The sequence below is a fragment of the Sorghum bicolor genome, chromosome 1 (assembly GCF_000003195.3).
Source record: "Sorghum bicolor cultivar BTx623 chromosome 1, Sorghum_bicolor_NCBIv3, whole genome shotgun sequence".
In the NCBI taxonomy this organism is placed as follows: Eukaryota; Viridiplantae; Streptophyta; class Magnoliopsida; order Poales; family Poaceae; genus Sorghum; species Sorghum bicolor.
Window position 1 is genome coordinate 65,339,086 of NC_012870.2, and position 17,803 is coordinate 65,356,888.

A 17,803-nucleotide genomic window follows, 5' to 3' on the forward strand; every position below is an offset into this window, starting at 1 on the left:
CGGGCGCACCGCGGTTCAGGTGCTGTTTCCACGATTTATATAGAAGACGGTAAGACTATCTCCAAACAAGAGCTGACCAAAACACAAGACCTATTTTACCATTTGGATTACGCACAGTGAGAAAAGACAGCACCAAAAACAATCGAACTCCAACAGCGAACGCAACAAACAGAGGCCCTCTGCCGACAAGGTCCTGGCCGGTCAGTCACTCCACCCAGAGATTTGCGTCATGGATTCCAGGCGACGCATATTTGCCTTCTCGTTCATCCGGTACCCAAAATGGCTGCTCGGTTTGCGTATGCTGTTGGAGCGTGTTTCTTTCCGCAAAAACACTATGCAGAACGCAAAATGCGTTTGGGTAGCGTTTTGCGGAATCTGTTGGAGACAGCCTAAGGCCATCGTCAATGAGAGTTTCATGACACAGTTTCCAACATATCCATATTTTGGAAATAGTGCATAGGAGTTTCATGGGGATGAAACTCTCTCCACTCTTATTAAACTCTTATCATCTTTCTCTTCATTAATATAGCGCCACATCAGCATATTAATGTGCATGAAACTCTAACGAAACCTCCATTGAGACTGACCTTGTACTAACGGTGGACGGAGCACCATTAAATTTTTGTTTAGATGTGTACTCCCTCCATATCAGAAATAAAAGACGTTTAGGATATAATTGTGATTACTAAGGTGGTTAGTTTTCTCCATTTAAATAGCTGCAGGTGCATTGTATGCATGAAACAAACACAACGTGGTGCAGTAAGGGCACTCACAATGCAGACTCTATCATAGAGTCTAAAGTTATTTATTAACTCGAACAATGTGGACTTGGAGTCTTATTTTTTCTACCTCTTTCTTCAATAAATATGCTGTCACATCAGCAAAATACCATCAATAATATGTAATTAAGTGTCTTGGACTCTGTGATAGAGTCTAAAGTTATTTATTACCTCGAATAATGTAGACTTAGAGTCTAAATAAGACTTGGAGTCTTATTTTTCTACCTCTTTCTTCAATAAATATACTACCACATCAGCAAAATACCATAAATAATAAGTAATTAACTGTTTTGGACTCTGTGATAGAGTCTAAAGTTATTTATTACCTCGAACAATGTGGACTTGGAGTCTAAATAAGACTTGGAGTCTTATTTTTTTTACCTCTTTCTTCAATAAATATGCTGCCACATCAGCAAAATACCATAAATAATATGTAATTAAGTGTCTTGGACTCTGTGATAGAGTCTTGCATTGTGAGTGCCCTAAGGTCAGTCTCAATGCATGTTTTATGAGAGTGTCATGCATATTAAATAGGGTGTCGTATAAGCAAAATTGCTGACTTGGCAGAGTCATTAAATAAAGAAGTTTCATCTCCATAAAACTCATGTGGCTCGGTTAATTAGTTTATAGTCTTGGTAACTGTGTCATGAAACTATGTATTAAGACTGGCCTAAGGCCAATCTCAATGGGAGGTTTCATTTCACTGTTTCCAAGACATGAAATCATTGGTATCAGTGAATGAAATAGACTCTCTCAATGCACATTTTCATTTTGTTGTTTCATAGACTATTTGCAACATTTAATTCTTGTAAAGTGTTGTGATCGTTTGTGTCATATGAACTGTGTAGCCATTTTATATTTTTCTAAGAATTAGCATGTTAGAATATCACAGTATGTAAAGAACGATTATTTTTCTCCAAAAGAATATTAGTATTTTTCTCTTTTAAAAATAGTATATATGTTGCCTTCCGTCCATATCCATGCATCTGCTCCCCTGCTAATCCATCCATCCATTCGAAGCTTGAAGGGCGGCCAGGTCGAACGACCTTGGTGTGGCCTAGAGTGGAGCAAAGCCTAGAAGGACGCCCGGAGCTCCCTGCAGGATGCACCGCTGATGTAGGAGGGGGTGCAACTGTGCAAGGAGGAAGCGGAGGTGCGCGTCTGAAGCAGGGGATCAATGCAGATGAAACTTTTCCTCTCAACGCAAGTGTCGTACGGTTTCCAATGACTAGGAAACGGCGCCCAAACGTTTCATGCCCATGAAACATATCCCTTCTCTCTCCTTCTCAAATCATGCAAAAATTCTATTTTTGCTGATGTGTTACTCTATTTAATGTGCATGAAACACTCATGAAATACCTATTGAGACTGGCCTAAGTGTCCTGAGGTCTTAGGTTTAACCTCCGGTGGGCACAATTTTGTTTGCTGGATTTTGCATGGTGCTGTTCATTTGGCCCTCATTTTGGCCGTATGGCGCGCTGGTCCGCTGGTTTGAGCTGCATGGCGCGTTGCATGCCGCCCGATTTTAATTTTTTCGCTGAAAAAACTCTTGCATGGCATGGCGCTAGGATTTAATTTTTTTCGCTGCTCGGCGCGCTCAAGCAAGACGCTTGGACTGCCCACGCTGCTGCGTTTTTAAACGCTTGGACTGCTGCCCAGTGCCCACGCTGCGTGCTCCAGTACTCAAGCTTGCTTGCTTCTCCATCTAGTACTCAAATGTCTGATTACATTTCAACATTCCTTGTGATCCATTATTGCTACATGAAGCCGAGGCTACTCTTGCTGTATGAAAAATTATCATGATGCTTGTTAGCTTTTGTAGTAGGGACATCTTGCTTTCTTGTAATGTTACATGAACTAAGTCATTGCCGACTGTTGCATGAAAATGTAATGCCTCGGCACTATGAAAAACATTTAGATTCAGTACTGCATGAAAAATATTATCCCTTGGCCAAACAAAACTACCAGCACTGCCGCTCGACCACCCAATAATTTTAACTGAGATGGTCGCTGGGCTTGCCGCTCGACCACCCAATAACAGACCTAGGCCTTATTTAGTTCTAAAATTTTTTGCAAAATAGGAATAGTAGTATTTTCGTTTGTATTTAACAAATATTGTCCGATCATGAACTAATTAGGCTCAAAAGATTCGTCTCGTCAATTCCAACCAAACTGTGCAATTAGTTTTTATTTTTATTTATATTTAATACTCCATGCATGCGTTTAAAGATTTGATGTGACGAGAAATCTGAAAAATTTTGTAAAAATTTTTAGGAACTAAACAAGGCCCTAGCTTTGCAAACACTGCACAAAAGCTTTTATGTAGTAGTAAAACTTATATGAAACTTTCACTAAAAACTGGCCTTGTGCAATTCCCTGGCATCCGCCAGCTCAGTGCTGTCATACTACGCGCCGGTTTGGCTCACTCTGGTAGGCCAGTCGGTAGTGCACGAGTACAAGCACCGCTAGGGGGTTCAGAGATGCCAAAGCGCCAGGGATCTACAGGCGGTTGACCGTTGACCGCTAACCGTTGGCCAGCTGGTTCCACCTGTTAGCCACGGTTAACCATGGCCCCTGCCTGTTAGTGACCGCACAGGAGCTTAAGCCAATCAGAAACCGCCACGTTTGACTCCTGGATTTAATCCACCCTTTTCTTTTTTCAGAAATAGATTTAATGTTAGAAAATTCATAATTAATTCACGCTCGTTGAGTCGTTGTCTCTGTCAACATGATACACGTTGAAATGGACGAGTACCCCGTCGGCCGTCAGTCACTACCGAGCTGCAGGTATCCTACTCTGTACTCTCGCCCGTAGGAAGCCCGCCCACACCAATGTCGTGTCATCTGAGGCTAATCTTAATAGAGTTTTATTAAAGTTTTATGGACACTAAATATGCTAATGTGGTACTATATTAATGAAAAGAGAGAGATGATAAGAGTTTTATAGAAGTAGAGAGAGTTTTATAAAAATAAAACTTTTCTACACTGTTTTAAAAATGGATGTGTTGAAAACTTAATCATAAAACCTGTGATAGCCTAATACTCTACAGCGACATAGTAGTGCAGATTCCCAAATGGAAATACTCCTAGCTGCAATGGGAAGAAGACAACGTGCCAACCCTCAGCATGTACAAGAGTGTCCGGTTCTTGTGGCACTCAAATCTGTAACCATAAACTCTGTAATGGTTCTAACAGTTTCTTGCTGTTAATTAAGAAATGAGGTTGTTGTCAAAAAAAAAAAAATGGCCCCAAGTTCCAACGGGCGCGGATGAGCTACTACATAAACTGAAGGAAAACTACGGCCATCGGCATCCAACGATTATTATAGCACTACAATTTTAGAAACAGGACTACACACAAGTCAAGCCTCGGTTGATAGTTTTAAAAATAAATATAAACTTCTGCCGGCGACATCAAGTTGGCGCCAAATTTAAAATGCTATGTTAATTATTAATATAAACTCACCTGATCCTAGCGCTGGCAAAGATAGGAAGACTGGCAAGTTGCTATCCTCCAACGCAAACGCAAGCAGCAAAATTGCAAACACGCAAGCATCCCTTGTCACCATGCATGACTGACACCATCAGGTTGCTTAATTAACATATCAAGCTACTTCATCCCTGAGACCCTGACGAGAGGTTCCTTATAATGATAGTCAATTAATCGATAGAAAAACATGGCAGATGATGCGGCGCCATCATCCGCATGTCAGTGACCGTGCGCCGTGGCAGTGCGACCGGCGCCAGGTGACGCACAACTTTTTTAGGCCTGTTTTAGTTCTAAAAAATTTTGCAAAAAAAAAATTAGATTCTCTATCACATTAAATCTTACGGCGCATACATGGAGTATTAAATATAAATAAAAATAATAACTAATTATACAGTTTGCCTATAATTTGCGAGACGTATCTTTTGAGCGTAGTCCATAATTAGACAATATTTATCAAATACAAACGAAAGTGCTACCGTATCAATTTTGTAAAACTTTTTGGAACTAAACAAGGCCTAAGAGTAGGTGACGCACAACTAGTGGGAGGTTCCTTGGCCATTTGTTGAGCTACATACACATCCCTCCAAAGCTAAGAACACTCTCTCATCGTCTCCTCTCTTGACTTGGTGCCATTGTTGGGTGTCAGAAACCTAACTCCCCAAAAAATGATGAAAATATGATTGGATCGAAAAGAAATCCTCCAAATCACTTCAAATATATCAGTCCATCATGCTCCTTAAGAAAATGGTAGGGTTTGATATTTATAGGGGAGGCGACATGTCTTTCTTTGTTCTGACCATTTGGCCGCCGCCGCTACTACGTTTTAGGCATATTCTAGGGCAATACGACCATTAAATAATTAATTTTTTATTAGATTCAAAACCTATTTCGAATATCGAAAGATCAAGTTGAGAAGACGCCTGATAAATGGTTCGATGTAGACCCTCCGACGGACGCAAACAATCAATGTATCCCACAATCTAACCTAATTAATGACTATTAGGTTTATATACCACACATGGTTGGACGTTTAACTATATAGTACGCAACTAACTGTGTAAACTGAGTAGGTCCTAACGGTTCTACCAATAGAGTTGAAGCTATTTTGGTGAACTATTTGACAAAATAGCTCTATATATAGAGCTCTTTGAAATACAACCTAACAGAATTCCCGACGCAGGAGCCCATATAGGTAATTGAAACTGGAAGAAGCTGCTATTGAAAAACACGTGTTTTGTGTTAACCGCTCGCACGGCAGCACAAAGATACCAATTAATAAGCTCTAAGATCCCGATTTGAAAAAAAAAGAAACAAACAAACAAACAAAAAAACACGTGAAAATGCATTATCTAACGACACTTCCAACAAAAATATATCTATGGCTCTCAGCGAGCTCTTTTTGCGGTAAAAGATAAGCCACGACACAGCCAGTGACGAAGCATGTGCCTGAATATTTCTTGGGTCTCCATTCATCGCTCTGATCTGATGTACCCCTGCTAGCTGCTTGAATAGGAGAAAGGGTCGAGACAGTTGAATCGCAGGCTGTGCAGTGTAGACAGTGGTACTGGTCGTCTGGTACCCAAATCTCCTCTCTCTCTTTTTTGAGCATTGGCTGTGGAGCGCCTAAAGCCAAGCACTGGAACTGAGGCGTGACCGCGACAGCCAGTGTGAGCCCGACACCATGCTTCAACGAAGGCAATGGCACGGGGCAGACAAAGCCCTGCGAACCTGCGAGTGCGACCGATGGTGGATATGCAGCTAGGTCTGTTTGGAACGCGGAGGTTTTCTCGTGAAATTGAACTGATTTCTGTAAACTTCCTGCAGAATTCCTATGAAATCCCTGCATTTCAAACAAGCCCTCAGTGGAGACGAGTTCATTTGACGAGTAATGATCACAACTTCACATGTATCCGACTGACTGAACATTCTGGGAAAACAAATGGACAAAGCAACTTCAGGATAACTTTCATGAAAACATTACTGGCTGATGTAAATGACAAATCACGTAGAGTAACAACTGATTATGGTAATAGATCCATCTCTCAACCAGATAACACATGTGCTGAATAGATCTTATTCATCGTTTCGCTGTGCTCCCCCACAGTTCCAGGCACGAGAATCTCATCCAGGGGGAAGATGATCTAGCTAGGAGCTAGGACTGAACTTGATAGAAACACTGTTCACGCAGTGGCGCTCATCAGTAGGTGTCTTGAAGCCTTCTCCCTTGAACACATGGCCCAGATGCCCACCACAAGCTGCACATGTAATCTCTGTCCTCCTACCATCAGGATCCGGCTGAAACAATGAAATATAGGTATACACATTTGAAACAGGCAAATGAGGGGATGTAAGAGATCGAATTAACGGCTACTGAGGATTACTGTTCGGTTTATGGCTCCTGGAAGCCCCTCAAAGAATGCAGGCCAGCCGCAGCCAGAATCAAATTTTGTGGTGGACTTGTACAGGGGAGTCCCGCAGCCAGCACAGTTATAAACCCCGTCGCCATAGAATTTGTTGTACTCTCCTGTCCCAGGTAACCTGGACATGAATATGAGCCTAGCTTGAGAACAGATGTTTTATTATTATATGGGACCATTTGCATGTCAAGTGACAGCTATGATATTATTTTCCTGAAGCAAGGTCCAAGCCTCCAAGGTAACAGAAAGTACGGTACTGGAATTGCCAATATATGATTTCTAGCAATATAGATTTAGTTTATTCCTTTTAAAACTTTATTAATTGAGAATCCATGACTGAACATAGCCTGAAGAATTTGATAAAGCATTCACAGTCACACACACGTGCGATGATCACCTGTAATTACTCCACTCTTCTGATAGAGGTTACAGCTCACAAAACAGCATCATTAGAAATTTGTAAATGTTTGCCCGTAGCCCTGTGTAGGTGGTAATTACTAATGACTGTTCGCTGGTCTGAAAAGTCATGACTGAAATTACTGTTGGCTGATTTATTGTGAGAGAGCTGGCAGAAAAAGTACGGCTAAAAAGAAAAGAGAACAGGCTACTGACACTTGGATCTGGAAAAAAAGTACGGCTGACTGACACTTGGATCTGGAAGTTATGGTAGACTGTATACCAACCCTGATAAGGAGGAATGATGATTAGCACATGGCCAGCAGGTATAATAGAATGTACATACAGTGGATCCAAATTATACAGAGGAGCTTTCAAGTTCCCACTGTACAGTTCATTCAGCAGTGTTTTACTTCCAATCAGTATTTCAAATCACAGGTTATGACATCTAGCGATCTGCCTCCTCAAACAGCTAATCACCGAATAAATCAAGCTATAGCGGCTAAATTATACTACATGAGAGCAAATAGCTAAATCCTCCTCAAACAGCTATATCTAGAGATTCAAAACCATGTCGGATCCATATTATGCCCCCCCCCCCCTCTCCCCCCACCCCCCACCCATCTCTCCTTTTATTTTTGACAAGGGCGATTTCAAATCCTACAGTTGCAAGGGAGATTACTGAACCTGTTATGATTAGCCAATCAGCAGTACTCTTACAACACAAGATAATGTTTCATGCTCTCTGTGAATCATATTTACTCTGTTTCAAATTGCAAGTTGTTATTTTGGCTTTTCAGGTATTTGCTATGCACCCATATATTCGCTATATAGAAAAGCCAAAGCAAACTTACAGTATGTAACATAAGGAGTATTTTTAGTTTGGCCACTGCAATTGCTCAAATCCACACGTGAACAGAGCAGCAACTACATGTGTTTCTCTTAAACCAAGAGACCGATCGTGTTAAGAAATGATAAATCAAACCATAAGGATATTTCAAGTCAAGTTTCAAGTCTGAACTTAGATGTATGACATAAATAGTACACGTACTACAAGGCTAACATGTTGGCATTTTTTCTTCTCCTCTAGACTAGACTCATTTTATATCAGAAGTCAACTTGAACACTGAAAGTGGAACAGTTTGAGACCGAAATCCAAGAGGACTTGGCGCAACGCTCGATGAACTAGTAGACGAACAAGAATCTGAACGAGGAGGTAAAATCCCTCCGTCGGAAACTCTAGGACGGGTTCAAAAATCAGTGATCAGTAATCTCAACAAACCGGTGGCCATGGGTCCTGGCATCGAAGTCGACGGCCACTGGTATCAGACATTCGAAGAACATCAAACAGGATCCGATCGGATCGAATCGATCCATGGGCAAGGTAAGTAGATCAGAGGAACAACAGACAAGCAGCACGCTCAGCCACAAATCAATCGTCATTAGCGGCAGTCTCTTAGGGAAAAGGACGAGGGGGGCTAGAGTACTGACTCGGTGCCCTTCTGGCGGATGATGCGGAACTGCTCGGGGGAGAGCACGGCGCGCCACTCCTCCTCGCTCCTCTGCTTGCTGTTGTCACCCGACGCCATCGCCGCGGCAGGAAGGAAGAGAAAACACCGGCGCAAAGAAGCACAGGGGGGAAGAGCCGAAGAGGAATGCACGAATGACTGCGATAAAGCACAACGGCAGTCACCAACAGTATTTTAAGGATTAGGTATACGTCTCTTCGTTTACAGATACACTGTACCCGGACATAGGGCCTGTTTAGATTGGTAACGAAAATTTTTTGGATGTCACATCGGATATGTCGGAAGGATGTCGGGAGGGGTTTGAAACTAATAAAAAAACAAATTACATAGCTCGTCAGGAAACTGCAAGACAAATTTATTAAACATAATTAATCTGTCATTAGCATATGTGGGTTACTGTAGCACTTAAGGCTAATCATGGAGTAACTAGGCTTAAAAGATTCGTCTCGCGATTCTTAACTAAATTGTGTAATTAGTTTATTTTTTTATCTACATTTAATGTTCCATACATGTGTCCAAAGATTCGATGAGATGGATGAAAAATTTTTAGGTGGGAAACTAAACAGGGCCATATTGTACGTCTAAATGAATAACGAATCTGTTCATAAAAAATATAATTCTTGTTTTTCAAGAAAATCAAGTCATCTGAACTTTAGCTGAATTTATATAATAAAGTATAAAGTACTAGCATTCATGTAAATGGATAATAAACGTTATATTCGTTATGTTTATAAAAAAATATAATTATTGGTTTTCGAGAAAATCAAGTCATCTGAACTTTAGTTGAATTTATATAATAAAGTATAAAGTACTAATATTTACGATATAAAATAAGTACTGAATTAGTTGTATATTTTATAATAAATTTGTTTAGAGATATAAATATTAATATTATTTACTATAAATTTAATCAAACTTCGACTAGTTTGACCGCTACCCTTCTTATAATTATGTTCTTTTTGCGGACGGAGAATGTACATCTAAAAAATTAAAAAAATCTTATAATCTAGAACGTAAAGAAATATTTATCGGATAAGTTTCATAGTGCCGTATGTTCTATGTGTGGTACTCGTAAAATCAGCTGCTCTAGTATGTCCCAAAGAAGTATCGTTATGTTATTTGTGTCAACCAAACTTTTTTTGATTTGACTAAGTTTATAGAAAATATTAACAATATTTATATCTTCGAATAAGTTTATTATAAAAATAAACACTGTAATAGATAAAGAGAGGATTATACTAGACTAGCTATTTCGGAGTGACTAGTTACTCTATAACAATAGAATTTTTTTGACTAGCTATTTGGAAACCATTAGGAACATCCTTATAGAACATAAAAAAGTAATTACGCCTTATATACTAAGATAAGATAGAGAGAGTACTAATTTAGTGTTTTAAATCTTTACAATCTTTTTATTAAATTTAGTTTTTTCTATAAAAAACAACTTAAAACAACTTTAGAAATTGCACGTACGGAGGTATAATATTTTTTGGGCTAGAATGCTGATCCATGAACTCTGGATACCCTATCCATGCCTGGATATCCGATGGGCCAAATGTGGCCTTAGCCGTGTTTAGACGGTGGAGGAAAATTTTTTAGATAAATGTGTCGGAAAGATGTCGTGAAGAGTTTTTAAAAACTAATAAAAAATAAATTACATAGCTCGTCAGAAAACTGCAAGACAATCTGTTAAGTATAATTAATCTATCATTAGTATATGTGGGTTACTGTAGCACTTAAGGCTAATCATGGAGTAATTAGGCTTAAAAAATTTGTCTCGCGATTTTCAACCAAACTGTATAATTAGTTTATTTTTTTATCTACATTTAATATTCCATACATTTGTCCAAAGATTCGATGGGATGGATGAAAATATTTTAGGGGAGTAACTGCCTTAAATCGGACCGAGGCGAACCAGGCCAAATTCATTTCCAGAATCGACCAGTGTTACTCATGGCCTTGTTTACTTCTATCCCAAAATACAAAATTTTTCAAAATTCACCGTCACATTGAATCTTGAGACGCATACATGCAGTATCACAAATATAGACAAAAATAAAAACTAATTTTATAGTTTGGTCAAAATTGACGAGATGAATCTTTTGAGCTGAGTTAGTTTATGGTCACAAATAAACGAAAATATTACGGTGTCATGAATTTTTTTTCATAAGAAACTAAACACGGCCCATATTGGCCTCATAATTGAACACATTACAATATCGAGGACCTATCCCGGAAATTCACGGTCACGGCCCCACTAGTTCGAGGCTGCAACTCGGACTAGCACTCGTCCCCGTCTCGAGCCCAGACGCAGACGGCCACAAAAACGACGGCGGCGGAGCGCCAGGTCGTCGATCTCCGAGCCTCGGCCCGCCGGCATGGAGAAGGGAAAGGGCCTCGCTCGCCGCTGGGCGGTGGAGCTCCCCGACGCCTCCTCCTCCCCTGCCGTCCCCGACCCGCCCGGCTTCACCAGATCCGCACCCGATGCGGTAACCCCTACTCCTCCTCCTCCCCCCCGTTCGCCCCTTCGTTGGTTTGGCTCTGTCTCCCGCAATTCACGTGCTTGCTCTGGCTCGCAGGACGACGCCGCGGGTGCACGCCAGCGCAAGGACTCCGAGACTGCATGGAAGGCGCAGGTTCGTTCGATCGGCACCGTATTTGTGCTTGGTCTAGTAGATCCAGGCCGCGGTCAGCGCGACCTGCCCGCTATGATATGATAACTATACCGTGCAGTTTTACAAGAGCTCAGATCTTGATAGCCTTGGAATTGCTGTCTAACTGTGTGCGCTCCCTGATGTGAGCAGAAAGCTTGGGAAGTCGCACAGGCCCCGTTCAAGAACCTGATGATGATGGGATTCATGATGTGGATGGCAGGGAGCACCGTCCACCTCTTCAGCATCGGAATTACCTTCTCTGCTCTGTGGCAACCCCTCAACGCCCTCCGTTCTGTTGGGAAAGGTACTGCTTTATGGTTTCACCCAAGTGATTGGTATGATCTATAAAGGTTTGCAAACCCATGGCACTCTAGGACTGTTTTAGTTTATGGGCAACTAGTATATTATGTGTTTAAGGCCATACTTAGCAATTTAGCTTAGCTGAGCTACAAAGGCTAGGAGGTTTACTTCCAGTGAGCACTCAATGTTCCATGGATTGCCATCTAACTTCTGATGTAATTTTTAAGCCTTCATGTTCATGTTAAGTCATTTGGGAACATGCACCACTCGGCGTGTACTCATGTCGATTCATTCTGGATGTGCAAGTAACTTTTAGGTGTGCGTTTTAGTTTTGACAAGCAAGTTGATGGTTTATGCTCGTAACCCTTGTACAGTTTGTAAATCAAACACAACATTAATCATTCCTAAAAGGCTCAAATTGAGTTCCTATGAATTATTATGTATTTCCTGATTCTGTAACATATATACTATTGCAAATGTGCAATTCAGACAAGAATGCGTGTGCCAGAAACAAGGCATAAGGGTACCTTTTATGCTGCTGCTCATAACTACCATCGTGTGAACTTGGTGAACGAATAGCATAGCACAGCTATTTCATGGGATGGCTAAAGTTTTCGTGATCGGCTGGCTTCTTTTCTCTAGTAATACACTTCTCCATGTGATCATTGTGTTCTTTTCAGTCTCCCGTAGGTGCATTTTCTTATATATTTGGTATGCCCACACAAAAGAATGCAATGTTAGTATCACTTTATGGCTTATTGAAAGCTGACAGTTCTGCACATACAAATTGACTTATGAGTCTCCAATGCAGTGCGATAAGATTGTCTTATTCCCTAAGTATTATTTGGGATACTGTAAATATTATTTGCGGTATGGTAGTGCATATAGTAACAATAGCCACATATTTCACTTGTATATGCTGCTTTATTTTGTTGTGTTATGCTAGTCAGCACATCTGCACATGGAACTACAGAGAACAACAAAGTTGGCTGAATGCAATGTGTGTTGAAATGAAATTAATCATGTTTAAGTTATTTGCTTTTGGTCCATAACGTGGCGACATGTTTACAAAGTTCTGGGTGTGCTTTATGAAGAGAAGTGAACAGATTGCAAATAAAAAACTAGAACAAGATGACCAATGTGATTTCACGCCATACTTCAAAAATCCACTTGGAAACAGGAAATAACTTGGGATGCTTCAGTTGATTTCTTGGGTCATTGTAGTTATTCCAAATCGAGTGATATCCTTAGTTTCTAAGCAACTCAACATTGAGTATTTTCTTATAAACAGTTTTTCTCTTTGCAGTTTTTGAACCATTTAAGGACCCAAGGGTGGATACTATTGCTCCTAAGTTGCTCTTCATTGCCCTCAATTTGGCTGCCATGGGTCTGGGTGTATGGAAGGTGAGCTTTTTTACATGGCTAGTCATAGATAATTATCTTGTTTTCTCTAAGCATTTGAAGTTCTGATATAACCTCTTCTACAGCTTAATACATTGGGCCTTCTTCCAACAAATCCATCAGATTGGGTATCTTCACTGGCTCCTGCTCGGGTATGCTTTTTATAGCCTGATAACATACGAGCTAAATTCCTTGACTTCAGTGCTCAGTTTTGACATTGTTCAATCATCTTTAGGTTTTGGACGATAGTTTGAAAGTACTGTTCACTTTAGTAATTATTAGTTATATATACTGTAAGTAACAGTGTGCAACTTTGTATTACTTATCTGTATATTCCCAGCTGTTATTTAGTGTGCTGTAAACTGGTACTAGTGAGTATTAGTTGCTGGCACTGGTTTTGATATCTGATGGAAGTGGAACATAGTCTCATCTGTGTTACAATGCACCTTTGGCACTATCTATGATCTGCCTGAAAATGATCTAATTGACCAATCCTAAAGAAAATTAGTTTTTGTACAAATTGTGAGATTGTTTCTTCTCTCCAGAATCAAAACGAAACTTCGCCAGAATCATATGTTGTTGCTGATTAGCCGATCTGACTTACTTTATAGTGCCAATGAAACATTTTTTTTAGAGTGCATGTTTGCGTAGTGGAATTAAATGTTACAATTTTACCATGATGACTAAAGGCAAACTTTAATACATGAGCTGAATGTAATCCATGGCCTCTGATTGAGATGCATTTGAAGCTGACAACTGTACTATTCCGCTGATCAAGCTTAGATTGGTTGTCTAAACTGTTTTTTTCTCTCTTATATTTCAGGAGGTTGAATATGCTGGAGGAGGGGTCCCCTTAATTTAATGACCATTTCCACTTTGGAACTCATTTTACTAGTTGTAATATTACATCAGTACTGAGTGAAATTTTACCCCTGCACTCCTGAATACACGAGAAGTGCAGTTTTATTTTGTGTGGACCTAGATGATTCTGTACCCAATTTGCGACCGTGCAGCAAAGTCGCAGGATATCCACTGGACAGTAACAGACAGGCAGGTTTTATTATAGATAGTTTGTTCATTTCCCATGGTTCCTTTGTTACCCTTGTTTCAGAAAAAGAATCTGTTACTGCTTTCCAAGAGTAGTTTTGTGCCAAATTTCAGCAGCCGTCAGGCGTCAGCTGATTCCACATGCATCTGCATGCAATGGAACCATCCATATCCACGAATAGGCAACGGAATAATCCCAGCTTGTCTCCAAGTATAGGCAGCACCCAAAGCCGGCAAGCAGGCGTCAGCCACCATCTTCCCTTCTCCTAGCTAGCTTGTCTCCTGGCCCTCCGCCCCTCCATTGCCGCGGCCTTTATGTAGCCCTTGGCCTTCCGCTCCTTCGCCTCCTTTCCCCACCATTCCCATGGTGGCCCCCCTCGCCTCCTAAACCCTTCACGCACCATCTCGCCGAGGACCAGGGCGGCCACCACCTACCCCGCTTCGCCTTCATTCGCCACCGCCACCTGCGTCGCCGGCAGCCGCCTCAGTCGGCCGGCCGCCTTTCGGTCCTTGCGTGCCCAGGGGCACGGGCGGCGCATTTTACAATACAATGCCTTCAAATTGTGCCGTAGTAGTAGTTATCGCCATCTTTGTTGTTGTTGTTGTTATCCTCAGCGCCAGCCACGCGGTCACCGGCGCCCGCGTTGGCACCATGATGATCCGGCAGCCTTCGTCCGTCCTCATGTTCAGGGAGGCGCCCGCGTTCCGGAACGGGCCCGAGTGCGACGGCGACGGCCGGGTGGACATCGCCATGACGCTGGACGCCAACTACCTCCGCGGCACCATGGCGGCGGTGCTGTCCATCCTGCAGCACACGGCGTGCCCCGAGAGCGTGGCGTTCCACTTCCTGACCGCCGACGCCGACGCCGACGACCACGTCGGCCTCGCCGCCGCGCTGCGCGCCTCGTTCCCGTTCCTCGACCTCCGGGTGTACCGCTTCGACCCGTCCCGCGTCCGCGACCGCATCTCCCGGTCCGTCCGGCAGGAGCTGGACCAGCCGCTCAACTACGCGCGCGTCTACCTCGCCGACACGCTCCCGCCGGACGTGCGCCGGGTCACCTACCTCGACTCCGACGTGATCGTGGTGGACGACGTCCGGACGCTGGCGTCCGTCGACCTCGCGGGGCACGTGGTGGCGGCGCCCGAGTACTGCCACGCCAACTTCAGCAACTACTTCACGGACGCCTTCTGGTCGCACCCGGCGCTCAACGGCACCTTCCACGGCCGCCGGCCCTGCTACTTCAACACGGGCGTCATGGTCATGGACGTCGACAAGTGGCGCGCCGGCGGGTACACGCGCAGGGTGGAGGAGTGGATGGCCGTGCAGAAGCGCCGCCGGATCTACCACCTCGGCTCGCTGCCGCCGTTCCTGCTCGTCTTCGCGGGGCACATCAGGGCGGTGGACCACCGGTGGAACCAGCACGGGCTCGGCGGCGACAACGTCGAGGGCCGCTGCCGGGGCCTCCACCCGGGCCCCATCAGCCTCCTGCACTGGAGCGGCAAGGGTAAGCCGTGGCTCCGCCTCGACGCCCGGCGGCCGTGCTCCGTCGACTACCTCTGGGCGCCCTACGACCTATACCGTTACTCGTCGCCGGTGATCGACGAGTGGTGAGCCGTGACGTGTACGTGAGCATGCATGCACCACCGTACCTGAGCTACTAGCAATGGTAATTAACGTAGGACAGTTGTTGCAGAGGGAAGAGGCGCCATAACAATGCATGCATGGCTATATATATATATATATATATATATATATATATATATATATATATATATATCTCTTGGTCTTGGATGGATCTTCTAATTTTTTCTACTGTGCAATTCACCCTCTTAATTTTGTATATATATATAGATCATGTTGTAAATTTGTACAGATTATATATATATATATATATATATTATTAGCATGCATGGTGGGGAAGCTCATGCTGACAAATGTATATGTACTATTGTGTACTGTATATTTCGAGTTCATGTTAATACAACACACAGATTCCGTATGCAGTACAGGCTGTTAAATACTCCTAGATAGGACTGGACGTCTGTGTTTTCGCTAGTTATACCGCCGATCGAGGAACTAACGATGCTTATCGGCAGGGCGGCGGAAGGGCCTTCCGTCATCATCAAGACGAAAGGCCTTTCGACCTTTGTGACCCGTTTGAGCAGTGCGCGGTGCTGTTCGCCATGACGCTTTCAGTATGAGGTAGTGTTGTGTTGTGCAGGTTGCATGACCCATTCATCGATAGCGCGAAATGGTAGAAGCATCCGAAAGGATGAAGATTGTGAGGCTCCTTTGGCGGGGTCCCCCCGTACGTCAGTTGCACAGGAGGGGTCTCTTGGGGTTCTATTGTTCGGACCGAATTGTCGGTCCGGTAATTTTCCCGCCGAGGCTGAAGACTGTTTTCCGCCGAACCGTATGCTGCCGTCACCCAAATTATTGAGTTGGGTCCGTCTGGACTGTTCTTCAATTTTTCGCGCGTGTGGCACACAATCCACCTCACTCAACAGCCTAGCTCACTGCTGACACGTGACGCACAATCCACCCCACTCAACAGCCTAGCTCATGCATGCACATATACTTTCAACAAACTAAAAAAAGTCATAACTCCAAAACTAAAAATCCAAATTAAATTTCGATTTCACCATCAAATTTCTTAAAATAAATTCTTCGAAACAATATCCCACATGAATATATTTAGACAAATTTATTAACGAGCATTTCTCTTATGAAGATAGAACATTTTTTTATTGAGTAGAGACAATGTTCTAGATTTAAGGAACATTCCGTCTTCGTACGGAAAATATTCGCAATTTAGAAAAACAGTATTTTTCAAATAGTAGACAATGTTCTAGGTTCAAAAAATAATGTTCCATCTTTGTAAGAAGAATGTTCTCAGTTTAGGTTCATAAAATTAGTACTGTAATATACGTAAAACTAAATAAAAAAAATACATAATACAAATAGAGATCAATAAAATCCAGAGCAAAACATAAGAAAAAAAATAAAAATATGTAGTAGAGAAAAATTAAAAGAATACAATATGGATACTTTTCAAACATTCTGAAATATATTATAGGACATTACATGCGAACTAAGTGAACATCAAAGAATAATAGAACAACACATGAAACATAATAGAACAACACATGTATACTACATGAACATCAAAGAATACATCATAGAACATTATTATATATTATGTGAACATCACATATGTACTTTGCGAACATCACAAAAAACATCACATCTATACCACGTGAATATAAACAAAATATAATAGAACATCACATTTGTAACACATGAATATCACATAAAATATCGTAGAACATCACATGTATACTACATAAACATCATAAAAAATATCACAGAACATAATATTATAATCATATGCATATCACAAAAAACATAGTAGAATATCACATCTATACTATATGAGCATAGAAAATAGAAAAATTAAATATAAAACATAATTAAGTAAGATAAAATCGCAAAAAAGATATGCAGAAAACCTAAAGACAAAAAAGAAAATAAAAAATAATGAAAGGTCACACCAAACAAAAAATAAGCAAAAAAATAAATTGAAAAAAGAAAATAAAAAATAATCAAAAAATAATGGAAAAGAAAAGAAAAATAAGTTGAAGCTATAAAAAGGAAATAATAAAAAAAAGAAAGAAAAGAAATGAAAAGAAAAACAAAATAAAGAAAAAAAAAGTACCAAGAAAATAGAAAAGAAACAAAAACAAAAGAAAATAAACAGGCAGGAGTGAAAAGTAAATAAAATAAAGTACGA

General features: G+C 41.6%; 3 protein-coding genes across 3 annotated transcripts; 2 read left to right on the forward strand and 1 right to left on the reverse strand.

Annotated features, from left to right (window-relative positions):
• Positions 6,114-8,781, reverse strand: LOC8080799 (peptide methionine sulfoxide reductase B5). The gene is made up of 3 exons (XM_002467783.2): positions 8,573-8,781; positions 6,650-6,806; positions 6,114-6,563 (listed from the first exon to the last, which is right to left on the reverse strand). Exons 1-3 carry the CDS (start codon positions 8,668-8,670, stop codon positions 6,414-6,416), a joined length of 405 nt encoding a protein of 134 aa, XP_002467828.1. The 5' UTR covers positions 8,671-8,781; the 3' UTR covers positions 6,114-6,413.
• Positions 10,845-14,050, forward strand: LOC8080800 (ER membrane protein complex subunit 4). Its single transcript, XM_002465190.2, has 6 exons — positions 10,845-11,099; positions 11,190-11,246; positions 11,415-11,568; positions 12,871-12,968; positions 13,052-13,117; positions 13,789-14,050. The coding sequence occupies exons 1-6, from the start codon at positions 10,989-10,991 to the stop codon at positions 13,825-13,827; spliced, it is 525 nt and encodes a 174-aa protein (XP_002465235.1). The 5' UTR covers positions 10,845-10,988; the 3' UTR covers positions 13,828-14,050.
• LOC8082615 (probable galacturonosyltransferase-like 4) lies at positions 14,201-15,743 on the forward strand. The gene has a single exon (XM_002465191.2). The coding sequence runs from the start codon at positions 14,563-14,565 to the stop codon at positions 15,622-15,624; it is 1,062 nt and encodes a 353-aa protein (XP_002465236.1). The 5' UTR covers positions 14,201-14,562; the 3' UTR covers positions 15,625-15,743.